General features: G+C 49.0%; 1 protein-coding gene across 1 annotated transcript in view; it reads right to left on the reverse strand.

Annotated features, from left to right (window-relative positions):
• Positions 1–230: 230 nt before the first annotated feature.
• unc80 (unc-80 homolog (C. elegans)) overlaps positions 231–27690 on the reverse strand; it is a 34652-nt gene continuing 7192 nt past the window's right edge. The window contains exons 11-66 of the mRNA XM_029520404.1: positions 27500–27640; positions 26644–26912; positions 26194–26550; positions 25969–26100; positions 25442–25589; positions 23825–23875; positions 23181–23329; positions 21900–22063; positions 20617–20715; positions 20208–20416; positions 18411–18517; positions 18001–18154; positions 16375–16547; positions 16080–16292; positions 15851–15986; positions 15566–15699; positions 15258–15435; positions 14939–15148; positions 14403–14500; positions 14120–14323; positions 13917–14024; positions 13680–13818; positions 13248–13429; positions 13018–13149; positions 11398–11584; positions 11150–11281; positions 10917–11060; positions 10675–10775; positions 10485–10571; positions 10200–10383; positions 10020–10114; positions 9780–9869; positions 9571–9672; positions 9301–9481; positions 8937–9202; positions 8702–8836; positions 8472–8610; positions 8223–8319; positions 7981–8151; positions 7796–7888; positions 7488–7706; positions 7169–7399; positions 6145–6268; positions 5937–6062; positions 5733–5856; positions 5437–5643; positions 4814–5008; positions 4553–4726; positions 4148–4327; positions 3903–4050; positions 3215–3271; positions 2129–2210; positions 1674–1779; positions 1389–1409; positions 945–1159; positions 231–725 (exon numbers count right to left, since the gene is read on the reverse strand). Of these exons, the coding sequence (XP_029376264.1) occupies positions 231–725; positions 945–1159; positions 1389–1409; positions 1674–1779; positions 2129–2210; positions 3215–3271; positions 3903–4050; positions 4148–4327; positions 4553–4726; positions 4814–5008; positions 5437–5643; positions 5733–5856; positions 5937–6062; positions 6145–6268; positions 7169–7399; positions 7488–7706; positions 7796–7888; positions 7981–8151; positions 8223–8319; positions 8472–8610; positions 8702–8836; positions 8937–9202; positions 9301–9481; positions 9571–9672; positions 9780–9869; positions 10020–10114; positions 10200–10383; positions 10485–10571; positions 10675–10775; positions 10917–11060; positions 11150–11281; positions 11398–11584; positions 13018–13149; positions 13248–13429; positions 13680–13818; positions 13917–14024; positions 14120–14323; positions 14403–14500; positions 14939–15148; positions 15258–15435; positions 15566–15699; positions 15851–15986; positions 16080–16292; positions 16375–16547; positions 18001–18154; positions 18411–18517; positions 20208–20416; positions 20617–20715; positions 21900–22063; positions 23181–23329; positions 23825–23875; positions 25442–25589; positions 25969–26100; positions 26194–26550; positions 26644–26912; positions 27500–27640 (8795 nt within the window). The remainder of the gene's footprint in view (positions 726–944; positions 1160–1388; positions 1410–1673; positions 1780–2128; positions 2211–3214; positions 3272–3902; positions 4051–4147; positions 4328–4552; positions 4727–4813; positions 5009–5436; positions 5644–5732; positions 5857–5936; positions 6063–6144; positions 6269–7168; positions 7400–7487; positions 7707–7795; positions 7889–7980; positions 8152–8222; positions 8320–8471; positions 8611–8701; positions 8837–8936; positions 9203–9300; positions 9482–9570; positions 9673–9779; positions 9870–10019; positions 10115–10199; positions 10384–10484; positions 10572–10674; positions 10776–10916; positions 11061–11149; positions 11282–11397; positions 11585–13017; positions 13150–13247; positions 13430–13679; positions 13819–13916; positions 14025–14119; positions 14324–14402; positions 14501–14938; positions 15149–15257; positions 15436–15565; positions 15700–15850; positions 15987–16079; positions 16293–16374; positions 16548–18000; positions 18155–18410; positions 18518–20207; positions 20417–20616; positions 20716–21899; positions 22064–23180; positions 23330–23824; positions 23876–25441; positions 25590–25968; positions 26101–26193; positions 26551–26643; positions 26913–27499; positions 27641–27690) is intronic.

A 27690-nucleotide genomic window follows, 5' to 3' on the forward strand; every position in this document is an offset into this window, starting at 1 on the left:
TCCCTGTAAACGTTGATGGATGGAGGGATGGATTTCAACACGACAACAGTCTTTTTATTTTTCATCAGGGGCAATGGGTGAAACACGGTAGAAGAAGCGCGGGTAGCTGAACCCCCTCCTCCGTTGCTCTTTCATATGGACCTTCTTTCAGATTGACGTCAACTCGCATTTACTTTGCTTTTCTGCTCTCCCTGTCGTCCGTAGCCTGCGGGGAACGTACGTCTCCCCTCTCACACGTGGGACTCGTCCAGGTCCAGGTCGACGGGGCAGAGGGCCTGGGGTAGCCGGCGTGGCGACCTGCGCGGCGAACGAGCGGACAGCAGCGGGGCGAGGAGCGGGTTCTCCGTGCCGTCGTCTTCGCTGAGCTGCTGCGGGGCGCCGCTTCGCGGCAAGAGCGCCGTGGTGTCCTCGTCCCCGGGGCTCTCCCGGATCCTGGGCGGCCCCGGCGGGGGCGGAGGGAGGAGCTGCGTCGGCGGAAGCGGCAGAGGCGGCGGCGGCGGGGGGCCCGGCGCCGGCGCGGCGCCCAACACTGGGAGCGGCGGCGGAAGAGGAGAGGAGGTGTGGGACAAGGGGAGGGGGGAGCAGGTGCGGGAGAGCGGGAGCGGGGAGCAGGTCCGGGACGGGGGAGTCGGGGTGGAGGGCCGGGAGATGGAGGGAGGAGGGGAGAGGCTGCTGCGGAGCCCCCACTGCTCTCTCTTCTCCTTGCTGCTGATGGCTGGAGGGACCTGCGTGAAAACAAACATTATTCGTCTGAGCTCAGTCATTATTTGCAAATTACTCCGTTTCCATCACATATCGGGTAGAGCTTGACAATATCTAACTTCTTATATCCCTTCTCTTAAATCGTCTCCACTCGTATTCACGGGGATGGATTTCAGCACGACAAGAGTCATCTTATTTTGCTACAGGCGCAGGCCCGCCCGCGTCTGCCTCGGCGGACTTACCCGGACTTCGGCCGGGCCGTTGGTGTCGGCGGTGACCGTGGCCGAGGAGGTGGGCGCCTTTTCCTGCGCGGGGGACTTGGAATGGGCGGGACTGGCCTTCCCGCCTTCGTCCGGAGGGTCCGCGGCGCCGGGAGTCGGGGGCTTGCTTCCTCCGGCGGACGCCGGCTGCCCCTGATTCTCCGTGAAGGTGACTGACCTTTTTTGGTCTCCTTGCGCTGTGGACACACACGCATGCGCAACTTGGTCAAAACAAGCGGCGGCCGGCCCAGCTGCGGCTAAAGAGAGTGGACGCGGGGATGGGACGGGAGGAGTAGGCGAGGGGAAGGGGGGGAGCGGGGGAGGGTACGCAAGACAGACATGCAGAGCGTCCTATCGGGTGAGGTTGCGGATCAAGGGGACGGGCCGTTGCGGGGTGGAAAGGAAGGGTTAAGGGTGGTGTCTCACCTTCACAGTCCAATAAAGTTTCTTTATTTCGAAACATAAGGCATGAGACAGAACAGAGTGAGAAGAGTCAGTTTGGCGACAGGTGGTACAACAAACAACGCTGGAACAAAGACAGAGGTGAAGTGGGGAGGACGGCTCAGTCCACGTCAGCGCGCAAACCTTCAATATGCAAATCTACCACACCGCTCACGTGCTCTTTTTTTTTTTTTTTTTTTTAATTCATTTCAAAACAGTTTGTTCACCGACTGTAACGCTCACACCTCACACACAGATGAAAGCTGTTACCCAGGGGTTTGTTCTTGGGCTGGATGCTCCGGCGGGTCGTCGAAAGCCGCGCTCCGGATCGACCCCGGGGCTCGGTCTTCGGGATGGAGAGCAGGGGCCGTCGTAGCTGAGGGGGAGACACAGACAGAAGAGAAGGCGCAACTATTTACGTGCGGGTTGGTGTTTGGGCTTTTTGGCGGCCCCTTTTAGTCCTATTTTGCCCTGACAAATCACTCCAATGGATTGAAAATGTTTATTTGCTGGTCACCTCAGTCTGCGACCTCAGTGCAAACTTCACAAGATGAAACAGGAAAAAGCGTGATTGAGATGCTGACATCTTTTATGGATTGTTTCTTTCTGGAACAGCCAAACTTCTTTTTTTTTTTCTTTGGTTGAAATTGCAAATAGGGGAGGCGACGCCTTGACCTCATTTGTTCAGAAGCTACATTCATTTTGTCCTTGGTGGACGCGCTCACCTGTCTCAGGCCTCGCTTTCTTCCCAACGGGGGTTGGATCAGGAGATTCTGCTGGCCCGGCTCGCTCTGCACGCTGGCAACCCTGGTTGAGGCGACCGCGCCGACGCGGGCAGACACAAAAAAAAAAAAAAAAAAAAAAAAAAAAAACCACACATAAATATATGACTGGGAAGGGACATCGTGGCCGCCCGCTAACCCCGGCTACGCTCGCTCGCCGACCACAACAAGATGCCGCCGCTATTCTACCGACTCGCTAACTGTACGACACGCACAGTATGTTGACAACACACCCAGTCACGATGCAGAGAAAACAATGCTGCCATGATTCGTACACTGAAAACACAACAGGGGATAGTAGGGGCTGGAGTAGCAACAGACTCATCGCATTGCTCCACTTGTGCGGGTGGATTTACTCTCTATGCGTTTCCATTTCCTCTGCTCGTTTTGAAGAGCAGAGTCGGGCTACGTCGCTTTGGTTTCTTAAAAGTACTCATGAGAAAAGAAAACGACAAAGGCGTCCTTGGATTACGGTTGCCACCCCAGTTCCCCCTTGCCCCTACAGATTGGTATCCACAAGAGGACTCCCAATTTGATCAGCGAGAAGCCTGGTAGACACACACACAGTATGAAACACCACGGCACCAATGGGAGAGAGGCTGACTTTGGTGATGGCGCGTCAACTGGAAAGACCCGCAGCTGACGCGAGAGAAACAGAGGCAAAGCTCCTTTGACGGGGCCCTCTTTTTTTCCCAGGGGTGGGGGCGGGGGAGTGGCGGGAGAGGGGCCTGGTTAGGATAGCGCAGCGGATGAGCTGAGTAGATGAGCTGAGTCAGTGTGGAGCTTAGGAGGAAGAGGCGACAAAGGGAGGGGGGGGCACAGAAACAAGGCACACCGGACCCACACAGAAAGAGGAAAACACAGGGAGGTGGTGGGGAGAGGTGGTGACGGGCCGAGGCGATTTGATTGGATGCGGATGAGTGATCGACGGCCAACGGAGGAGGCCGTCCTGAGGCGGCGCCCCCTCCCGCTGGCAAACAGATGCAAGACCGCACTAACGGGACACACACATAAAGAGGGCCACTGTACCTAGAGAGGTTACCCTCCTGCAGAAGGCCCTGGGACTCATCTAGCACATTGGGTTCACTGTAAAAAGGGGGGCGAAGGGTGAGAATGGGAGTGCAGTCCAGATCCGTCCCCGAGCCGACCGAGGCTCTGAGCGCAGCTCTTAGCGAGACTCTGCGAGTCTTAGCTACCTCGTAATGCTACTCTGAGACTGTTGAATCAAGAACATTATCAATCGACAGAGATATACACAGAAATAAATGGCTGTGGTTGTGACATATGGTTGATAAAAGAGTCATTCTGCAAGTTGCGTACACAATTCCGCTTGACTTGAATTTGACATCAAACAGCGTTTGGAAGGGACAGAGAAATAATCTCAGCGGTTTGATCTGGGCGGGTTGAGCCAATTTCAACGACCGAGCGGCAAGTTTCTGACCAAAGTCGGCAACGCTTCTTTGAAGCGGTTCCGGCCACCTCCGGTCACATTGCCGGTGTATTGTAGCTGCTCTGAGCTGTTTTAACCGCTAACAATGTCCCACTGAGACTATTTCTGTCTCCGTGCCAGGCAAAGCTTGATACAGATTTCTCTTTATTATTATTATTATTATTTATTTATTTTTTTTAGTCCCGTGCCGCCACCTACCGGAAAAACGGAGGCACGGCGTTTGTGTTTGTGTCCCCCTGCCGTGCTGTGCTGCGGTGGGAGCGTTACCTGTGGCTGGGCAGCATGGTGGCGCGCGGGGCCTCGGGCTGCTGGGCGACGGAGCTGGTGGCGTGGCTGGAGAAACGCCGTTGCGATATCGCGCTGGGCGGGAAAGCTTCGTGCTCGCTCACCACGCTGGGGATGCTGACGGAGTCGTCTGCGGGGAGAGGGAAGAGGGAGGGGGGCAGTGAGTGTCGGTCGAGTTCCTGCGTGGAGGAAAAACGCTGAGCAAAGTAGGATCGGGTCTCTCTCACTCTCTTCGTCGTCTTCGTCGGTGCGGCTGAGGGTGTCCTGCGACGGTTGGCGCGACGGTTGGCTTTCCTGCTCCCAAACCGTGCCGGTGCCGGTGTTGGAGCGCGACATTGTGGCCAGACTGAGGCGATAGGCCGACGTCGAGGTGCCCACCGTGCTGATGGAGGTTTTGCCTTGGTAAGCTTCACAGAAAAATACACAAAGCGCGTGAAGAAGCAGTCACTCCACACGCAGAGATGGACAGAGACAAACAACCGCTCGCTCTCGCGCTCGTTTAGAATCACACATACGCCGTTCAAACATCAACGTGATTTAGTGTGACGCTACAATCCGCTGTCGCTTGCTTCTAAAATACTATCGAGAAAGCGCCGAAATCTCAATCGACTTATCGTGATTATTTCTCTGACCGGAGCCGCTGTGCACGGCCTCCTTCAGAATCTTCAGTTCGTTGTTGAACTCTGCAAACAGGGAACTCTTGCACAGAGGTCGTGGGATGAAGCGTCGCTCCAGCTGGTCGGCGATGTGATGTCGAGCTGTAATCTCCTCCTGGGAGTCGGCGGGCTGTGTCAGCAACTGCAAAACGCGCATACGAGGGAGCGGTGAGAGGAGGAGGAGGAAAAGGAGCAAAGGGAATGAGACAGAAAACAAACACTGAATCTGCCATCCTGGGCCTTTTACCTTGCACTGTATAAACGGTCTCAGCAGGACAAAGATGGGGATGCGGGTCCGGACGATAAAGTCAATAAAGTCCCAAAAGGCCAGGCCGCCCACCTTTCTCAGAGCCATCTCTTTCACCTGCAGGCTCAGCCGGTACCACTGATTCCCCAGTGATCTCTCAAAGCAAACCAGAACCACCTTCAGAGCTGCAGAACGGCAGAGGAAGAAAGGTAACGCGCGTTTAAAGAAGAGAACGAGAACCGGCTCTCGACTGTGGACTATGAGATGCGGGGCTGAATGGGAAATGAATGGTTCAATTCAGGCCGTCCTGTTTCATTGCAAGGATATAGTGCAACTGTATCCAATTATAGCCTATAGTAAGATAAGTATGCAAATAAGATTTACTTCAATTTGGTGCTGAAGCTCAAGATGGCTTTTTTTTTTTCCCATATTCTGCATTTACAACAGTTTTCATCGCCACTTGAAAAAGTAAAAAAAAAAAAAACATAATTTTTTGGATTTCATTGAATAACGTTACGAGTACATGATAGGTTCAAGTATTATTACATCTCCTCTCCTCATCCAGCCCTCCCAATCAGAGTAGCGTAGAATTGGAGCCGTCTCGCAATCCTACCCAGATACGCGGCCTGGCTGGTGGACTCGGCCAATCCCTCTCTGCGCAGGTCCTTCCCCGTATCCCCCGGAGTGGAGCAGTGAGCCGGAGAAGCGTCGAGCATAAAGTTCTTTGTGCGAGAGGTGGAGATGATCCGAGGAGGGAGGAGGATGTTGATGACCGTCTGGAGCAGGAGGAAGATCTCGGGCTGCTCCAGATGGGGGCTGTCTGCAAACGACGAGACGCACGGTGCCGTTAGTTGCCGGAGGGGACCGGTGGCATTTTGGATTTGCGTGGAAAATAAAGAGCTTTCGCACCTTTGCTTCCGGAGCCGACGGTCAGCACAAAAGGAATAAGCAGGTTGAGCAGCATCCCCTCTCGCCTCTCCTGATTGGTGAAGGGTGAGATCACGTGACTGAGGGGGAAGTCGTCCTTCAAGGCCTAAAGGAAACAAAAGTTCAGCGTGCTAGCGGGGGACCATTGACGAGCGTAGTCTTGATGAAGACTCGGCCGACGCCCACCTGGATTTGCAGGGCGACCAGCCGGACCACCGCCGTGCTGAAAGGAAGAGGGGGGGAGAGGTAGGGGCTGAGGTGGAGCAGAGGGAGCCCGTCCGCCACGCTGGAGGGGCCGACCACCCCCATCACCTGACAAAACAACCAAACAGACGATTAACAACTACGGAGACGCACGCGCGCCGTCGACCAAACGCAACAAACGTTTGCTTACCAAGTTGACGCAGACGTTGATTAGCGAGCGAAGGTGTGGGAGGAAAGAGATGATCGGCTGCCGCTGCAGGGTAAGGCATATTCCCTCTATCAGGCTGCTGGCTGCCTCCCACTCCACCTGTCTCCTGCAGATCACGTGACGCCCGCATAAAAGCGCGTGGTCACACATTTACAAAGGGAGGGAAAAACAAAAACAAAAAATATATTTTAACGTACGAGTGTTTAACTTGCCGCTACACATTTAATCGTCACCTTAATGGCCGCACTGACACACTGAATATTGCAAAGCTCACAGACAGTAACAGCTACGCACTGCAGCAAAAGATCCCAATGTGAAGCTCACACCTGTGACCAGTGTTCCCTCTGAGCCAGCGGTGTCCGTTCGGATGTTACGCCCCCCCCCCCAGGCCAGAATGATGCTGACTTCAGCATTAATCTGGTTACGTGTCTCTTTTTCTTGCCATTGAATTGTGTTTGGAGAAAAATAAATGGCTTCTTCGGTTGACTGTCGGTTCGCTTTTGGATATTTGATTCATTTGCAAATGCGCCAAACGAGATTAGAGCGCAAACCGTGACTACTACATCAAGGCAGCGCAGTGAAAATCAATCGTTTCGTGAGAGCGTCTCTGCGCGGGCTGCCTCTTTGCTTACTGCTTTCTAAAGCTTTGGATGGTTTTAGCCATCTTCTGCTCTAAAAACATCGTTCGGTCTGGCCTTTCGCTTTCGATCGACAGATTTCACACGTACGCTTATTTTATGATGAGTCAAAGCTGCACCCCTGTGTGAGGGGGAACACTGCCGGCGAGCCGTCATTACTGCACGCATCCACACCAACTCACGTCTGCCTTTAACTCCTCTCGCACCAAACACAACCCACAGCAGCACTTACGGGACATCGCCCACAAAGGCGGCGCTATCGAGGACAGTGCCAACAAGCCGTCTATCTACTGTACTGTACACACCACGGCACGGCACGATACACTCACAGGGAGACGGAGAAAAAAGTGGGATTGTATTCAACAGACCTGCTGCATAGTGCCTGTGGGCGAGCGCACCTGAGCGTAGGCATCTTGTGGATCTTGTTGAACATGCGGTCCAGCCTCTTGAGAATGAGGATGAGGGCGGGGCGGACCGCCTCAGAGGACCAGTCGGTAATGGGCAGCATCTCCGTGATGTAGCGCCGCAGCCCGCGACTCTCCATGGTCAGGGTGTCGTAGGGTGCCAGCTTGAGGAGCGCGTGGGCAATTTCTGCCAGCCTGGAAGAGAGCGAGCACAGACGATTGTCGCTGTAAATAGCGCTACGGTGTTTTCGCTCGTCCGGGGAAAAAATGCGGCGGCCGTCACCTCATGTGGGACTTGATGTCCAGCAGCTCCAGGGCCGTGACCCGGGGCTCGCCGGCCACGTTTTGCAGGATCTTCAGTCGCGGTCCGCAGTGCTTGTAAAACTCCGTGCAGATGTTTAACAGGGATTCCCGGGGCCTGCGGAACTCCTCTCGGGCGATGCGCTCGTCCAGCTCCTCCCTCGGCATCCCCTGGCCCTCCTCTAGCAGATGGAGGTTGTCCCTGGGAATGAAAATCGACAAATTGACTGGAACGAGTGCCTACGGCGGAGTTAGGAACTGGGATTTGATGAGACGTACTAAGAGCTGCACCTGGTGTTGACGCCTCCCGACATGGCGTGGTTAGCCGTTGTGCCGCTCTTATGGCCCTGATCGCAGCGGGACATCTGTGGCGCCGTCATGGGCCTGCGGATTAAACGGTGAGCGATTCGAATCAAAGTCTAACTAAACAATCCCTCCGGCTACCCAATGTGCAACAAACGCCGCGTCGGGTTGACCTCGTTAGAGCCTCTGAGCTGTAGAGGAGGGCCTGCAGCGACGTGGCCAGAGCGGCGATGGCGGCGATCTCGTCCCTGGCGGCCGACGCCGATTCCATTGTGACGGTGTTGCTCTTCAGTTTCTGGAGGTGGCACGGAACCAGAGCCTCCAGCACCATCAGCATCTGGAGACTGGGGACATTGTACGTTACGCAAAGCTGTCGATGCGGAACGGGGAGGAAAACGTGAATATTTCTTCGTACCTCCTGAAGGACTCGGGGGCGTAGGCCACCACGGTGACGCACAGCTTGATGGCCTCGCTGATGGAAAAGGTCAAGTCCTCGTTGCCGTAGCAGAAATCTGCAAAAATGCGTTACGCCATATATTATTTAGAGTTTGCTGTGACCGATGGAAGTTACTTTTTTTTTTTTTTTAAAGCGGGTTGACGTCTAACAATGAAACGACACGATTGACACACGGGAATTTTTCAAACGAGACGACAGACAGTTTACCTAAAGAACGGAGGGGTTTCTCGCCCTTGACCAGCTCCAGAGCGTCCAGGGCGTCCTGGGTCTCACCTTCCAGAGAGACCAGCAGGTCAAACAGACACTGGGCTGACACTCCTTTGGACAGACCGGTACTCGTGCTGGTCTGGAGCGGGAAACCGAGGCAGAAAGTTTTGTTAAAGCCAAAATACGTCATCGACTCATTTCAGCGTGCGTTCAGCTCGTGCAGACTCAACTGTGAATTCCAACAGCGGGGCCACGCTCGCAAACAGCTGCAGGATGAAGGGTTTGCGATGGAGGATGTAGAACTGCCGGCAGCAGAACTCGATGCCCTGCCTCAGTAACGGGTTGCTCTCGTAGTCCGCGTAGACCTGTTGCGAAAACACAGAGCGGACGTTTAGCGCCACCTACTGCGTTGCGGTTTTCATTAGGTAAAGGAAAGAGAACAATCGGGATCGCTAGTCTCGCGACCTGTAGCATGGTTGGCAGGATCCATTGGTAGCCGCTCAGAGAGAAGAGGTGGTTGAAGTGTACGGCGGTGTTGATGGCGGTTGTCGTGTACTGCCTGAGGAGGGCGCTGTCTTCTGGGTGCAGCAACAACGCCCCGTTGAACACGTTGAGGAACAGCATCATCTCGTCGCCCCACGGGTATTCGCTGGGCATGCCCAGGAACATTTCCTCCAAAAGTTTGATCCACAGCACCTTGTGAAGGGTGTCCAAACCAAACAGCTCTTTGCCTGAGAAACCCGGGTGAAGAAAAGAAACACGTGTTCATGGTTGAAAACGACAATGTCAAATTGTGTGGGCGCGATGACGCGCTCCGAGTCCGTTGCACCTTGCGGTTCGTTGAACAACGAGAACTCTGCGTCGATGGCGGTCCGTGGGAAGGAGGGCAGACGGAGGAGGTCTTCCTGCAGCAGGGAGACGTGGGATTGTTTGTGTACGGCCGGCATGTGTTGAGTCAGGGAGATGAGGAACAGGACCCGACCGACCTCTTCCAGTTTCCGGGAAAACACCTAGAAATTAAACATGCCTCGTCTTCTATTCCTTCCCGGCTTTATTCTGACCGGAACTGGTTTCATATCAAATTTAAACTCTCGCCAACCTGTTTCTGGATCAGCTCTTGTCCTTTTTCAGGCAGCATGTGGACCAGGTTCAGCTGTGGAGAGACCGACCTCCGGAAGGGGTAGATGTCTCTCACGTATGTCTACAAAAGACAAAAAGATAGCGACGTTAACTCGAGTGTAGCGTGAACTCGTCGCTGAGACGCATTTCGCCAGTTATATTATGAGCAACTATGCCGGTCGTTCGTACCTTGGAATAATGGATGAGGTTCCATCGTTTGTCCATGAGAAAGTAATGAGCTGATCTGGCCTCGGGGATGTTGAAAAATTCAAGGCACTCCTGTTTGGAGAAAGAGGAAACATCATCGACTTCCCTCTTTGGTGGACTTTAAGACACGTCGCATGACATTTTGCAGCATTTGGTGCATTCTCATTATTTATTTTCGCTGCACTCCCGCCTGTGTGTCAACAGAAAGTCTACGGCCCTTACCTTAAGCAGCGCTTCAAACTGAGTGTCTTCGTGGACCGGAAGCTGTGTCGGGATGTCGCATTCGTTCTGCCCGTGCACCACCAGCGTTTTGGTTCCTGTTTGAGCAAAATCAAAGTGAGCGAGATGCCGTCGCTCGTGTGACCTTTCCCATGAGACCAAAACAAGTTGAAGCAAGTTGACCTGGCATGGACGCCGTGACGAGCAGTTTGACCTCGCACTGCTCCTTTTTCATGGTCTGCTTCAGGTCCTTGAAGAAGAGCCCCTCCACATAGCCGACCACCTCCCACAGGAAGGTCAGCGTGGCCGAGATGGCATCCATGCCCCACTCGCAGGGGGTTCGCACAAAGTACATGATCAGTCCCACCTAGATGAACGAGATGCAAATCGAGAGCAGAGCACGTAAGGCATTCAAACACAAATAACTTGAAGAAAGCTCAGAGTAAAATTCGCCTTTTGTGGTTTTACCAGGTAGTTGAAGAGGATGTGAGAAGTCTGGGCCGGCAGATCTCCGATGTTGAGTAGCAGCTTCCTGAGCATGTACATCAGCTCGTCCTAGCGATGCAAGGAATTCAAAAACCTTTTACGCGTCGGTCACCGTTTAAACTCGGTTGCCAAAACTGCATATATCCGACCTGAGATTCTAATGGGCTTCTACCTGTCTGTTGCTGACTGTGAGCTTTTCCAGGAAGTGGCGAAGAACCAGAGCTGGATCTTCAATCAAACAGTTCCAGAGGATTTGCTGGGCTACAGCGCTGACTGGAGAAGCGACAAAGAACTCATTAAAGTGCTTTTTTTTTTTTTTTTTAAACACACAAAAAGCAGAAAAATCATCTCTTGTGTTCTGTCTATTGGGTTGGCTCTGTGCTGATATTTTAATTTTGTCCGTTCTAAACCTACCAGCCACACCGTCCTCTCGAACCTCCCCGTCCTCCATTAGGTGTACGATCGGTAGGACAGCAGCGCAGATGCATGCCGGAAAGACAGCTTGGGGCGGCTGTAGCGTGTGATGAGTGGGAGTGTGTTCTGTTGTGTTCTCTTCATCTGGGAAAAGAAGGAAAATGAACCTCAGCGGCGAGTAAAGACGACGACGACCGCAAGTTTTACTTGTCTGGGACAAAAAGGGTTCAAACCTTCGGCGCTGGCCAGCGAGCGGACGGACCACACGGAGCCTCGGCGGAAAGAGTAGTTCCTGTGGGAGTTGCTGGAGGCGCACGACGGGCTGACGGACAAACGGCGGGATGCCAGGTTCACTGCTTCTTCTGCTGGCGGGATCAATGTTGGACATGAGTAAAAAAAAAAAGAAAAAAAGAACACACCGTCAGGGTAGGGAGCTTCCGGCAGACGTTGGCGCTTCCCGTGCGTGGCGCGGTCGCCCCACCTTCTTCCTCCTGCTCGGGCGGCGGGCTGCACGTGGGCTCGTAGCACGCCTCCTGAGCCACGGGGATGGCCGTGATGATGCTGGCCTCGCGGCCCAGACGCCGCTTTTCCTCCTCCTGCTGGAGGTTCTTGAGGATGTGCTCGGCCCGCTGGTGGGAGCGTGACACGGCCCGCGCTGAGAAGGATTTCTGAAAGGGGTGTCGGCGTGGAGGGTGGCGTTGGATCAAAGGGCATCGAGGTAGAACCGCGGGTGCAGACGTACACAAGGTTTCAGAATGATGGATTGCAAAAAATTAAAACCAAACTGACAGCGTATATCTTTCGGGAAAGTGTGCGCACAGCTACTCTAGGCTCACGGTTACGTCGGAGGAGCATTTTGAAATGTAAAATGACCGGACAACACATTAATACAGTAACTCCCCTCATGCCGTCTTGAGCAAACGCTGTCCGAGAATTCAACTGAAGGAAAGATTCAATTGTGACAAATTGCAACACAAATATATGTAGTCAGACTGGAATTTGGAGAATTTACTGTATAATGTGTACAGTAAATGCCTCACACCATTCCCACGAGTGCTCATATCCACATATCCAAATAAGCTGGGATGAAAAGCACAGCAAAGTCATTCTCATCCAATGACCATGCATCGACAGCACAACACACACAAAATGTCTGAATGTCCGATGCATGCTGTTATTTTCTTTTTTTCTCTTTCAAAGAATACTGTGAGTTTAGCGTGTTTCACTGATCAAGATGCAGCTAACCGACATGACCCATGAAATACCCCCCCGCCCCCAGCATCTGATCCACGATGAAAACCTACAGTTCCCAATGCTCTCAAAACACTCAATGGAGAATATTGTCCCTCCTGTCCTTAATGAGCTGAGGTTAACAAGATGCATCAGCACAAACATCCGTGCAGAAATGCCAACTTACTATGGTATGGACTGACTGAATTAATGTGGAGTACTAAAAACAAAGACAGTCGATAGATAAATTATATAATATGTGCTCGCAGGTCGTCATCAGAATCTAGAATACATGTTTTGATACTCGTGCATTTTTAACAAAAAAGGTAAGAAAGTAAAAGGAAACACAGAGAAATCTGCTCGACTGCTTTGAAATGACAAATGTGACACATTATCGTAAAGCGGCAGATTTCCCGGTGCCCACGTTACACTTACACTTGAGAAATTACATCGTACGCACGTGCTAAAGTAAACAATGCCAATTAAAAGTTTGTATAACGTTTGACGGAGCCAAATCTTGAGAAAAGTCAAATGCAAAAGCACTTGAAACTATGATCCATGCCAACCCGCTGTTGTTGCTGAGACATTTCAGTCTGGACCAAACACTTTGATTCCGCGGCTCGAGAAGCAAAAACAATAACTCGAAAAAAAAGAAACGTGCAAATTAAATACAAGCAATCTCCAGTCTCAATTTTCTGTGAAAATTGTAGTGCGCAGCATCAGACTTTAATTCAGTCTGTTAGGTCACACCCCAGGGGCGTTTAGTCTGTACATTAACTACGCCTTCAAGTCCAAGCTGATTCCAAAGTCCTCATAGTATCAAAACTAAGGCGATGCATTCAATTTAAAGCGTTTCGCTTTTGTCACTTACTGACTGGTCTTCGTTGATCGGGTCCTGGACGCTGCCGGTGTTCTGCGGCACCCAGGGGGGGTCGAATATGGGGACGCAGGGCATGCCCAGTATAGGAGAGGGCAGAGTGAAGTTGATGCTGGGTGGAGGGATCTGAAATAAAAGACAAACGCAGGGTAGAGTTTCCGTCAAAATGTTTATTCTGGATGAAAATGTGAGTTGAATAGCTGGGACGCGGAGACACTTTGAACCTTAAAGATCTGCTGGGCTCCTTCTTCCATGCGAGGCCACACTTGATAGCGGAAACGCCACAGCGTGTAAAACTTCAGGATGGAGTTGATGCGCTGGCAGGCTTCCTGGTGCTGGAACTCCGCCATCATCATTTCGGTCACTGCGTCTGGGACCTTCACGGCGCACAGAAGGAACATGGCGCCTGAGGCGATTCAGACGAGGCGGAAGGAGCGTGAGAGATGGGGAAAAAAAAAAAAAAAAAGGTGAAACGGGGCCAATAAAACATAAGGCGGAGACGGAAAGGGTAAGGAAGAGAAAGGTTAAATGCGGCTGACGGCAAATAGCGAGACGGAAACGCACTCTGCGCAAACGGAAGCCAGACTTTTATAAAAACATTGTTGTCCATTCTTCATATTTACAACCTACGGAGGCAAAGCACATTAGCGACTCACCGGCGGCTGCCGCCATATGTTCATCCACGCTGAGCAAGAGCTCCCAAGCTGCAGGCTGGATGTCTCCGTACATGTCGTCGGTCAGGATGGGAGCTGCTTTGATCAGCAGTGAAAGCGGAGCCGGTGCCAAGCTCATCACCTGAACGAAATAGCGATTGAGCAATTGGTTTTTGGGGCGCAACTTTGAAGCTGACGACATGGTGCTGATGGAGAAGGATAAAACAAGGGTTCTAAAACCTGGTTGCGGATGTACTTGAGCATGCCCGTATCTTTCTTTCCCTCTGCGTTGGAGTCGGTGGGTCTTCTCTTCATCGACGGGGTCCTCAGACAAGACTTGTCAGAGCACTGAGAGCAGATACTTTTATGAAAAACTCACAGATTCGTTTCTACTGCCCCTTCAAAAAATAAACAAAGACCAGAAACATGCTTGTGAAACAAACCTCTTTGCTTTTCTTGGCGCATGCCCCGATGTTACTGGACGAGGCGCCGTCTTCCCTCAGGCTGTCCACGGTCTCGCCGTACACGAGTTTGACTGCACGGACCAGCCGGGCGCAAGAGCGGCTGTGGTGCTGGTAGCAGTGCGGGTGACAGAAGTCTACGTGGGTACAGATGAAACTCTGCTGGTTGCAAAGCAGGATCATGATCTGCCAGGAGAGGAGAACGGGAGGTCAGGCTGCAGGAAGGCTCACAGGGGCTCATGGCACACGTATGTGGTGTACGTACATGGAGCCAGGACATATTGCGATGGTAATTGTCCTCTGCTCCCCCTGAGCTCGGGCCCTCTGGCTCTATGCTGGGTTCACTGGTGCTGAAGGGACTGCCTGCAACAAAAAAAAAAAAAAAAAAAATCACACTTATAACAAGGCAGAGTGTTATTTCTGTAGACACAAGGCAATTCAAAGTGCTTTATAGCTGTTCTGTTTATTTAAAAAAAAAAAAAGTAATTTAAAAAGAAATATAAGGTCAGGCATGTCTTATTATAACAGTTACACAAGAGCGGGACAGGATCGAAAAGATATTATTTAAGCCCAGAGTTAAATGAGATGAAGAAATTGACCACAGGCGACGGATCCTGGGAATACTGATCGACCTGAGGGGCTGAATCATACAAGTAGATCACAGTGAATGGTATTTGGACTCATGACAATTTGATTCTTTCATGCAGCAATTCATTGGTTGTTCTTTTTTATAATCAAAAACTGTCATCCAATGCAATTAATTCTACTTCCGCATACATTCTGGCAGCATCGTCGTCTCACCGATATCAGTGACAGTGTCCCTGCTGTGTGTTTGTGACAGCAGGCCCTCTTCGTTCTCAGATTCCGAGTCCTGCCGAGACAGTTTGGTGCTCTTGAGGCTCCCTGCCCGGCGTATGGAGGACAGGGAGCCTCCCTTTTTCACGCGGAAACTGCGGGCTCCTTTGATCTGAAGCAGCCGGGAGCCTCCGATTCGAATTTTACGGATGGGTGCTGGGGAGGACGGGAGTGGAGGGAGATTATCTGTCACCGTCAGTGAGTATGAAGCAAATGGCGTCAAACAAATGCCCCAGTGTGCGTCTTTGACATCACCCTGTCTCACCCTGAGTTTCCTGTGTCTTTTTGTCGTCGCACGTGGTGTCAGACTTCAGGGTGTGGCTGCTGCTGTTGAGGGAATCGTGTCCGTCTTCGTCGTCAAGGATGCCCGCGAAGCTGATCTTCCTCTCGTAGCGATGGCGGCCAAGCTCCGGTTCTAAACGCAGGCGGCAGCTGTCGAGATCCTGCAGAAAGCAAGACAATGTTTTTTTTGAGAGCCCTTCATTTTCTTGGCCCACATTCTGTATTTTGTTTTTTAAGTGAGTGTCATGCACAGGGTTTTTAGGCCTTCGCACGGGGGATTTCACTACTGACCACAAGAGGCTCGGTGCGCGGCCGTGGCAAACAGGGAAACGTCTCCCGAAGGAAAGTGGTGATTTCCAGCAAGAGCTGGCAGGCAGCCATCTTCAGGGCAAAGGGGCAGCCGCACTTTGTAGGATTGACTGTATCTTTAAGAATTCATACAATTGTAAAACAACGTGGCTAGCAATCTTTTTTTTGCAAGGTAACATTTGTCTGGTTCGGCATTTCTCGTTGCGTTCAAAACAAACGTAAACAAGTCAGCGCACAAAACACACTGCGAATCTCATTCTGACTCACTGTCATCTAAGTAGTCCTCTTCCTCGTCCTCTTTTCTCATCCTCCGTTTGGTCTCCTCGTCGTAAATGTAACCCAGGATGTTGGCCGGGCTCTCGCTGTCAGAATGACAGAGCTCGCTGAGCCTTGTGCCGATGGCCTGAGCAGATTAAACACAGACCAACGCTCTTAAACTTAACGAAAACAGACTACGAGGCGTCACCTTAAATAACCTCCGGCATCGGAAACTCACGTCTCCCCACTGGCAGAAATGTCTGGCGGCGTTCCACTGGAGTTTCTGGTTTCGTTTGTTGCCCACAATGGGGGATCGACCCCTCGACAAGCCCCTCTTGGTGATATTAACGTGGTGGCCTTTCATCCACTCGGGCCAGTTGCCGCGGTTGCAGCGATGGACGAATCTGGCGCATTCGAGGAAGAGGGAGGCCCGGGCCACGACCGGGGCTTCCTGAAAGCGACAGGAAGCATGTAAGGATTTCGATTTGGTGACTTTCTCGAGGACACGCAGATGCGTCGAGAGTAACACCGACCAGGTCCAGAGCGGCAGCGAGGATGGAGGCGTCGGGGATGGTTCCTGGCTCGCAGCAGTTGAGCAGGAATTGGAACCGTTTCATGCCCTGACGGATGGCCCCCAAGTTCACCACATTCTTGTTTTTCATGGCCTCCTGACTGGCTGCTAGACGCTCCTGGAAACCATGGGGACCTGGAGGGAAAGAGGTGGAAACGAGGGGGAAGAAGAGAGGAGAAGAAAGGAGGGTATAACAGAACAAATGAAAGTTGGTGTTTTTTTCCTGCTGCGTGCATTTGCACTCGCTCCCCATCAACGCAAAAACATCGCATGAAGCAACATCACCATCTAGGACAGTTATGGGGGAAAAAAAAAAAAAAAAAAAAAGCACTGACGAGCCACTTACAGATGAAGCTGAGTGAGAGATGGACACACAGCCACAGGCCAAGGTTACAATTGGATTATCAATTGCTCAATCAAATTAGACAAAAAAAAATTGGGTATATTTGACCAGCTAGGTCATCAGATTGTTGTCTTAATTCTAGATGACATTGAAAAGACAAGTGTAACCGTGGCCGTACAGATGAAAGTTGGATGTGGACCTTTTGATTTTCTCACATTTCTGAAACATTCGGTCGAAGGAAAATACCACCAGACATCACCACAGAAGAGACGAGAGAGCACCGACAGCGTCATGCTTGACGTAGCACAGAAATAACGTTTCACAGCAGAAAGATGGTTTCGTAGGTGTGACCTATTCCCTGACACCGACTTTCCAGCTTCAGATGAAGAGAAGAGGAAGGGGGCGGGTTGGTGAAGAGAACAAGGACGTGTACAGTTGGTAAGACCACACACTGGTACAGAAGAAATTTGGAGGAATTAAACCAGAGGTCTTTTTTTTTTTTTTTTTTCATTGCGATGCCAGAAAAGATCCATTTAAGGAATTGCAAATAGTGGCAAGTTGCCAACAAACCATTTCACACTCCAAGAGGAAGTTTCAACACATCTGAACGTCTGGCCTTGAACGGCAGTAAAAACTACTGTGTCGATGGCACAAATGGTTTAACTATGGTACATTAAAGCAGAAGTTCTGTGAAAAAAAAATCATCTGAATTTGATGGGAGATGCATGTGATTAAACTTGTTCATCGTAAGGAAATAAATTCCCGGTGAAAGGAATAATCCTATAACTTATTCTTGGACTGGACTAAGTGGAAAAAAAAAGGGTGACGGTGCCTTTACTGTAACTTGTCCAAGCTAACCAAAAAAAAAATCTGCACATTTTATTATCTCTAGGTGTCTTAAAAATAACACAATACATCAATAACTGTATTTCATTTATTTTGAATCGAATCTTTCCTTTGGTCACGCACACATCATGCCGATTATTCATCGTATAAAAAGACATTTTGATGTGTTGAAAATAAGACATCCAGCCTCATGGAGTGCAGCGGGAAGCTTTCCGGCGATGGAGAGTGGCACACGAAGAAGGACTGGCAGACTACAACAGACCACGACTGGCGAGGCAAGACAAGGCACGACAACCACACGGACAAACAGAGGCTGGGACACAAAGAGAGACAGAAATAGACAAAAGGGCGGATGGGGCGTGGGTGGGCGAGGGGCACCCTGAGGTGGGGGAGGTCTACCATCTTTCTCTTCTGTGTGGTGAAGCTTGGATGGATTCCTCCTGCCAGACCTCCATTTACCGAGCCGCTTGAAGAAATTCTCCTCCTCGTCCCTGCCGTACTCCGGGCCTGCGGCGCCCCCCTCTGAAAGCTTCACCGCGCTAGTGAACTTCACCTGAGACGCACAAACACCCATCAATAAACACTAAATTTGAATCAACTGCTGGAGTTTTAGCTCTATTAATCCACTTTTCTTCTATCAAGTTCTGCAAAATTCCCGAGATAAAATATTTCTACGGTGTCAAAGCAAAATCTCATATTTTCTTCTTCTGTTACTATGACAACCTTGTTACATTTTTCCATTTACATTGTAGCTGACAGTGATTCTGAGCTCGAGCACGAAAATAAGGATCAAGCATTTGGTCGCCGACCTTTGAACTCTGTCGTATGAAGGAGAGGCGATCCACTGAGCTGATGTCCAGCAGGTCCTCCACGCCGTCCGTCAGTCCAGAGAGGGAGGAACGCTTTAACCAGTTTCCTGGAGACACAAGGATTAAAATAATAATAATAATAATAATAATAATAAAACATTTAATGCGACTACTTTTGAGTATAATGCCACAGCTGTATTGCAGACACTGGGTTGTGAAGGACAGTATACATGCACACAATTAAGGGCTGGAGAGAGGAAGAAAAGAGCACGCAGGGCAGTGCATTCGCTCAGTTAGTGCAAAATAGATCACATACATTCAAAGTAGTTCAACTCATAACAGTTCACGTATCGAGGTTTGTTGAAAATTGGTTTGTAAAAGGAACAGCACTCGCTTTAAGACTCTGGTCGCTTGGTATTTGCAAATACGGTGTCATGTTTTGTTCTTGACTGCAAATAGAGTGAATTATGTACACCTATGTATTCAATGTGTCTTCTTAAACTTTAAGTTATACAAGGAAATACGTTTGACGTCTCTCTTTTAAAGTTCATAGAAAACAAGTATATGACAGTTTTTCTCTGTCTGTGTGAATTTAATGTTATTTGCTTTTAATTTACATATTTCAATGCTTATTCGTTGATCTATTTAGTTCAAAATTTACACGTTAAAATATGTGAATTCAGGCAAATAGTACGAAATTGAAGTAAAAGCTGAAACGGTAGCTACATCTACACGACTAAGTGAATCCCAATTAGTTCAAATGACAATTTTCCAAAATATCTGCTCATTGTCAATCACGGCAAATACTAATAATGATTAAAACAATGTCATAATAATAGTCTAGCTGGTTAACATGATTTGCAAATACGATATAATCCAGGTCTGGAATGTAGAGCACAATGGGAGAGATGACCGACACAAGCAGACATGACATCGATACTGTTTGAAGATTATGGCTCCACATCCACATACGTAAGACAGACACAGTGAGCGGTAGGCAAACTGTCCCACGGCATGCTGAGGCACAAGAAGGGAGACAAAACAGACCAGATGAGGTGACTCAGCCTCGCGGCAGGCAGCGCGCCGATGTTAGACAAACAAAACACATCGTGTGTGAGTGAACTTCTAGGTTACAACACGTTCAATGAGGTTATGGGACTGGAATACATTCACAACTGATATATATATATATCTATCTATCTATATATAGATAGATAGATATATATAGATATTTAAAAAAAAGAAAACTATTAGAGTTTAAATAGCTATATTTATTGATTTATTGTTTTTTTAAACTAGCTCTTTGATTTATTTGCTGAAATCCGTTTGAATCTGTCAATGTTGCACAATGTGGCTAGATTTTACACATTCGATAGCTTCAAATTCATTATCCCAAAGAATTCAGCCCCAAGTCATTTATTTTGATTTTACACACTTGTTTCGCATTTAGTTGCTTCAAAATCCTTTTCCTGCCCGAGCCAAAATGATGGGAAAATGTGAGTATTCACAGCTGGGTTTTAGTAATGCAAATAGTTTTCAGTGGCAGCGCTGTTGTGGTGACGACCATAGAAATGGTCAGGTGTCTTACTGGTTGGCATGATGATTAATCGATGAGCTAGAATGATTTCAATTTTGAATAAAAGCTCTTTATCTCCTCTCCTGCTTTTTCACGAGACTTTAGTCCAAAGTTACCTGTCGGTTTTTTGAGTTCTCCCTCTAAAAAAACAGAGAACAGTTGATGGTAAACATTTTTCAGGGCGGTTGGAGGCGTACAAATTGTGTAACTCTTGCTCTTACCAATGGGCAGCTTCAGTTTCTTGCGCAGCGAGATGCGGCGGGATCTGGATCGAGAGCGCCGGTCAGTGGTGGTGCCGGAGTGGGCGGTGGTGCACTCTGAGGTGTCCTGCTCCGATTGGCTGCTTGTGTCGCTGGCGGCGCTCTGAGACTTGAACATCTTCCTCCAGAAGTCCTTTCTGCCCAGGAGCGCCCCAGGAATCTGCTCTTCACTGGGGGGGGGGGGGGAGAAGGGTAGAAGAGTAGAAGGAGAAAAGGACGACAGCCATTTCACTCAGCTCTTATGATTTCGTACATCCCTTGAATGTTTAGCACTGTGACCTCTGCTTTCTTTAAGGGAGGGGGAGAAAAGTTCTCCTATGGTGTGCAGAGAAATGGAGCTGTATGGAGAAGCTTGGAAGCGGACACTCACTGTTCGGGTGTCTGGGGGGGTCTGCTGGAGATGTAGCTGCGACACTCATCTGCAGCACTGGACACCTGACCCTTCTCCCCGGACACACCCGCCTCTGACCTGTGCACGCACGCGCGCGCGCACACACACGCACACGCACACACACACACACACACACACACACACACACACACACAAAGACAAGCCAACTCAACCCTCCTGGCTCCAGCACAGCCCGTTCACGTGACTCTCCCATCAAATCCTCGTTACTTCTAGCCTCAATTACAACTGCCTGAGAGGAAACAAAGCTCCCTGACGTCATCTTTGTCCCACAACTTTACAATTCTAAATGTGGCTAATCAACAAAAGCACAAACTACATTTTATTTACGTTTCTTGTAGCTCTCTGTGTCTTGCATGCTAGGTCAAACGTTGTACAGTGTCCGAAAAGGGTCGTAGTACTGCAAACGCTATAATGTGAATTTAAAAAAGAGGGCTATTACCGCCGACAGACAAACGCGTTTTTTTGCAGTGCGGTCACCTTTCTCGGCCACTGTGGAAAAGCCTTTAAATATTTGTTGACATGGCCAAATGTAACTATTTTTTTAATTGGCATTTTTATGTTCCAACAATGTGTTCTTCCTGAACCTCAATGTTTGAAAAATTCTTATCAGGCATTTTTTTTTTTTTTTTATAAAGTTGTTCCCAAATCTTTATTTTTTTATGACGCTACAATTTAATGGTCAAACCGCCTGAACTATAGCCACAAGGTAAATGTGGTGCAAAATTGTTGTTACCTCGTTACACTGTGATATTATGATTCAAAGGCCAAACCAGACAGATTCTCTGACCAATCAACTGTCACTATAAACTAGATCTCATGACGACATGACGAGGAAGCTCGCTTCCCCAAATCGGAACCGACAAATAAAAAATGATCTTTTGTGCTGTTTTATAGGTTTCAAATTTCCCCTTGGGAGGGCAGCACAGGGAGCTGCAGCCACATCACATTCTGAAAGCCACGCACGTTATTTTTACAATACAGACATCAAATCAGTCGCTCGAGCGAGAAAATCAGATGCAGATGGGACAGAAACCAACATAAGATAAATCAAAATAAAGGCAAGCAGCGATGAGAAGTGTAGCTGGGATTTTCACATGATCCACCATTGTGCTTAGATGGAATCCATTTTGTTATAGCATGAGGGAAGGGCTGGGGTTTCAGATCTAAGGTCAACAGAAACGGACGCGTGGCCATTGTGGTGAGCTGAACTTCTGAATGGACAAAATCATTTTGGCCAGTACCTCTTTGGTCCGGGCGGTTTGGCCTCTTCCTTCTCTTCGGGTTTCTTGGTGGCAGTGACCTTCTCGGCGCTATCCAGGAGCGCGCTGAGGGCCACCCTGCGGAACACGTTCCCATGAGCCTCCTTGATGAACTGCACCAGCTGCCGAATGTCGCAGTACAGACCCTGGGAGGGAAGAGGGAGTCAAAGTGAGATAGTGTTTCATAAAGTCATAACAGAATCGGGTGATTATTGCACGGTTAGTGTGGGTTTCCTGCATGTCCATCTACGCATAACTGTGTGAAGCTTGCTGGAGTTCATCAAGGCACCGGCTCCAGCTTGTGAGTGGGTGGCCTCTGATTCTCTGCCACAATAAGGCCTGCCTTCAGAAGCGTCTCATCCTACGCCAACATACACAGGTCACGCCAGCCTGGAGGGTTTTTTTTTTTTAGCTCCTCAGAATCTCCAGACTGCAGCAGAAATGTATGGACTATTTAAGTTTGCTTAAAAAACCCACAGCTATGTTTTAAATTGCTCATCTAAGATGATCAAAAATGCTAAATCTATACCAGCATCCAAGTGTATTTTTAATGAGAAATGTAGTAGCTCTGAAATATTTTATGTTTCCTCAAGTACAGAATAAAAAAAGTTGAATATGAAAAGCACGAATAGGAGCTCAAGTGGAATATCCAAGCATACATAGTGGAATATATCGAGATTTAGCATTTCAAGTTATGTAAGGTCCAGCACAGATGCAGAGCATTATGATAATTCATTCACAGAATGTCCTGATTTTCGCAGTGTGCTTGAAACAAGCATGTTTTTGAAGTTCGTATTGTAGTTACTCCTCACATGTCTTGTTTTAGCCATTTCACGTGGAGGCGCATAAATATGATGTGAAACAAAAACAAAAAAAGGATTTTTTTCCCTCTAAGAAATTCACTGTGTCAGGAACCTTGTGGTGAGATTTCCAATAAATTATTAATAGAATCAAACATTTAGAAGAAACATAGTCGAGCTAGAAAAGAACAGAATGGCTCAGTATTGCGATTAGATGAGATTTGGACCCAAATCATTATCATCATTTTGACATGAGCATTAATGAAGGAGCCATAATTGATAGTTCTCTTTTTAGGCTCAGTACGAGATGAACCATTAATAATTCAACTTCAACGTCCTCTGAGAAGAAATATATGCGTCTGAGTGATATGGGCGGCACAGACCGGGCTAAGAGAGTGTCACGGGGAAGATGAAAAATAAATGGAGAGAAGCAGATGGACGGATGGTTTCCCACACCACTCACCAGGTTCTCGGGGCTGTGCAGCTCGTGTGTGGTCGAGGCGCAGCGGGTGATGAGGCACTTGAACATGCAGCCCACCACCACCGCCTCCATGTTCTGGGCCATGGACTTGCTGTCCCCCGTGGTAAAGTTGTTACCGAAGCCTGCCTTGTCTGGAAGCGGCAGGCAGACGGGAGAGAGCACGGATCACACGGGAGGGGGGTGGTTTTAGTCACCAGCAGGAGGAAATTACTGACAGTTGACCAGCTTGAATAAAGAACAGTGAGCCCATACAACAGGGAGGGAAGGGGGCAAAGGAAAGGGTTCATAAAGCATATGGGGTAGAAGCAAACTGAAAAGGATTCTGGGAGGAGGATAAGGAATACATGCAAGTGACTAAGGCCTGCTATTAAAGGAAATACAGTAGGGGGCTTATTCCCTTGGTCCAGTTTGAAGAAACTGAATGTCTATGCAAAAAATATCTTTAAAAACCAAATTTAATCACACAAGTGTGACTTTTGGATTTGCAGGCGAGTTTTGTCACTTTCAGACAGAGTGAGGGGTGCAGCAATGGAAGCGGTGCCTAGGGAAGGGTCTGATCGGATGAGCATAGTCATCTTACTGCTAATGTTATTGTTTGTTATTGATTATTGATCATGTGTATCTACCGATGTTTCTTTTTTTCGCCCTCCTGGACCTCTCACCTGCACTGCCGTACTCTGCAAGAGAAAAGAGGCGGGGCACAAGTTGATTGACATCAGGCCAGCACAGACATGTACGCGGTGTCAGAAAGGACGTGGCACCCCACCTCCCGACGGAGGTGAACGTAAGACACACGCACGCACGCACACTTTGCTACGCACACACACTAACAAAAACAAAAAAAAAAAAAAAAGGTGCCCTGTTCACTTTCATAATTAAAACACTCATCAGTTCAGTAACTTGCCAATTGTGCAGTATGTTTGTGTCGTATGATTTCATTTGGTGCAAAACTAGCATGTACAATGTGTGTCAATGCTCAGCAATAAAGCCACTGATTGAGCAGAAATGTAATGGGCAAAGCTTTGAATTGGCAAGTGTACAGAATGGATGAGTGAGAAAGGACAGTAGGTCTCAGCTCGTTGGAGTGGGCGAAGAAAAAGAGGCAGGATGGAAGCGGGAGGAGGACGACAATAAAGGGACACGGACAAGCGAGACGAGTGGAAGGAGGAAGGTAAAAAACACATATAAACAGGGATAGTGCTGGAATGCAAAGTCAAAGTGCAGGGTGAGACAGCAGTCGTATAACTGAGCTTCATCAGCTAAAGTGCAGCAGAATAATCGTCCAAAATGTCAAATCTCATACTAGTCCGTCATATAGACCCTTGAGTGACTTGTACATTTGAATGGAAAACACAGTCAGTCAGTTATTCTGAAAGTCAATGCTCAACATTCACAGCTTGCAGCTTGTGAAATGTGAAGGTGCGCTGATGTTCCCTCTCATCACAAATTGAAAGGCTCTCATCTTTCAGCCTAAACAGGACGCCTCGTGAGAAGATCACACCGAAACTGTGGCTTTTTTTTTTTTGGCCAATCTCCCTTTGCAGTTCTAAAGATAGTAACGTGAGCTGGCCAGCCAATAACTACAGGATGGATTAGAATTACATTTTTGTGCAAACATTTGTCATCCCTACAAGGTCGAGATCCTCGTTTTAAGCCAAAAATCTCCCACAGTTCTTTGCCAAACAAAAGTCAGCATGTTCACACTGACCACACTAACTTACAGATGGTGTGCAGGTATAATGTCAGCATTTTCACCATTTTGCACCATTTCGCACATTTGAGAATTCCTTCGAAAGGACAGCTGAGGATCAGGGCAATTGCAGTTCTGCAGGCGCTTGGTTGTGATATGTTATTAGTATACTGAGAAGGTGAATGTGCAAACATTATACCGAGTAATTATGTGCATGTTGGCATTGCCATTGTTAGCATGCCAGCATGCTGACTTTTATGTTTATTTAAAAGCACGTAATCAAATTTTGTACATGCTGACATTTTGTACACTAAATTGTTATTCATTGTCAAATAATTCAATGGTACAAGTGAATGTAATTTGCAGCATCAATCGATCATGGATTCTTCTGGCATTCAAAACAAATGGTGTTTAAGTCCTGGTCACTTTTGCATCATGCATAATGTGCAGTTCTTGCTTATTTTTGCAATTACTGTCAGCGCGTTGGCATTATTTTGCGCGTAGCAGTCAAGATCCACATTCAGTCCAGCTCGCACACAAACTAAATACTTACTGTCAGTGATGGGCTCCATGCAGAAGCCCAGCAACGCATGCAGGAAATCCACAATGTTATTGAGAGAGTCTTTGTTCACATACTCGCGCATTGTCTGGCGAAACTGCAGCTTGTCCAGCTTATACAGGCTGGTCAGGCAGTTCTGGGCCTGAAAGAGAAAGATTTGGCACACAGGCACACTTTAGCATTATTAGGGATTTCCCTACTTTTTATGAAAAATAAGCCGGAAAGGAATGCAGCGCAAGATGTGCTCTTCTCATCGCTTTTCATCAGTTTTAATCAAGCTTATCTCATCTAATTTCATCTTCACAGCTGGATCTGAGAATGAAACAATATCGACCAGCAGCTGCCGCCAGCTAAAGTTAAAAATCCTCCCCATTGCTCTCCCAGGATTCATTCCACTTTTATGACAGCAAAGGGCCAATATTGGTGATAAGAAATGCATGTTAATCTCAGCATCACAAAATGTGCAGGTCTGAGGCTTGCGCCCTTGCAAAGCTCAGCCGAGTTAGAGGAAAGAGTCAGACCTGCATCCTGAGGCGGTCTCCCGACAGTCCGCGGTGCCCCTCGCCACAGCCGTAAGCGCAGCCCAGGGACTTGACTATCTTGATCAGCATGGTGAGAGCCAGGCGGTGGGTGCTGAGGCTCGAGCCCTCCTCCTGTTCATGGCGAGCGACGTGAAAGGCACTGTTACATCTGCTCTGCGTTCATACCCTGGATCACAAACCTCTGAATGCACAGTTCAAGCTCACCTTTTTGTCGTTCTCCTTGTTATTCTTGATATCATCTTTGCTCCCCTGTCCACTCCCTCCACCACTTCCACCTCCTCCTCCTCCTCCTCCTCCTCCACCTCCGCCTCCGCCTCCATCTCCCCCTCCGCCTGCTCCCGGTACCGTCCCGCCTCCCTGGGCGCCTCCTCCCAGGCCTGGACCGGCCGGGTCTTTGGCTCGTGCCTCCTGGTTCTCCTTGTTGTCGGGCTTGGACAGCTTCTTTCCCATACCGGGCACCACGCCCAGCTGCAGCAGGCAGTCGATGATGTTGAGGGCCACGTCGCAGATCCTGGAGCTGATGTCGTGACTGAAGATGGCGTAGAGCGCTCTCAGGACAGCCTGGAATACGCAGTGGTAGGAGGCATGACTTTTGCTGCAACTGTTAATATGACATGAGTGAAAGAATCTGCAGAGCCCACCGAATTCACTTACAGTGAGGTCAAGCATGCCATTCTTCAGCACAAAGTTATTGGTCCCCTCAATGTTCTCCCCTTCCTCCAGACAGGAGTAGTTGATGCAGGAGTCGGTTAGGCTGCGGGGCAGGTTGGCGCACGCCAGCGGCTCCACGGGAATCTCGGGAACGGCGACGGGGTTACAGAGTTTCTTCATGTGCTCGGTGAAGAAGTCTGCGTAGCCCACGTTGAAGGACGCCACTGTCGTGTTGAACGCCGCCATGGTGATGGTGGAGATCTGGGATCGAACTTTAGGAAACAGAAGTTTATCGTGCATTGTGTGTGCTCCTGGTTAATAGTGTGCTTTAGTTTTTTTATTGCTATATAAGATCTTTTTCTATAGATTTGCATCGAACCTCGCTGTGCTTCATATGTTAGAAAACTACAAAAATTACCGAATAAAAATATGGTGTAAACGGTGCTTCTTGCTCCTGTATTGACAGCTAAGGGATTTTTTCCCTATTATTCAAGATTTCATTTAAGGGCTGTATGCCTTCAGGAAGGTCTTACTGTTTAATTCCTGGATTTTGTGATGCAGTGTGGCTCGTGTTCTAAAGCCAGAAGTATTATTTATATATAAATTGGGACGGTCACAAACTTCTGTTATATAACCATGTCCTATTTCTGCTCAGCTCACCAGGCCTTAGCAGGAGAGCCAGCAGGGTCTCTTCTCCCTTTGTTGCCGCCAAAGGACAGTAATATGATTGTACATTTTCATTACAAGGTGTATTTGATGTTACCATTCTGACTTTACGACAAAAATAGCTATTTATTTATTTACCTCGAGATTTGTTGGAGTACAATCTTGAATATGTTTTTGCACGTTTTGCCCTTACCTTCTTTGACGGTGTTATCGCTGTGGCTGTTGGAGTGATCCGGCATGTCTCGGAGGAGGGAGTGGTGGGAATGGGAGTGTTTGGCACTCAGGCTGTCTGCGTCTGCAGCTGTGTCTGAGCTGCCCCTCCTTGTGAATTTGCCTGGAAAGTGATGCAGACAGATATGCTTTTTCTGGGTGATTCACAGACAC

Source organism: Echeneis naucrates, chromosome 2 (genome assembly GCF_900963305.1).
Source record: "Echeneis naucrates chromosome 2, fEcheNa1.1, whole genome shotgun sequence".
NCBI classification, from domain to species: Eukaryota; Metazoa; Chordata; class Actinopteri; order Carangiformes; family Echeneidae; genus Echeneis; species Echeneis naucrates.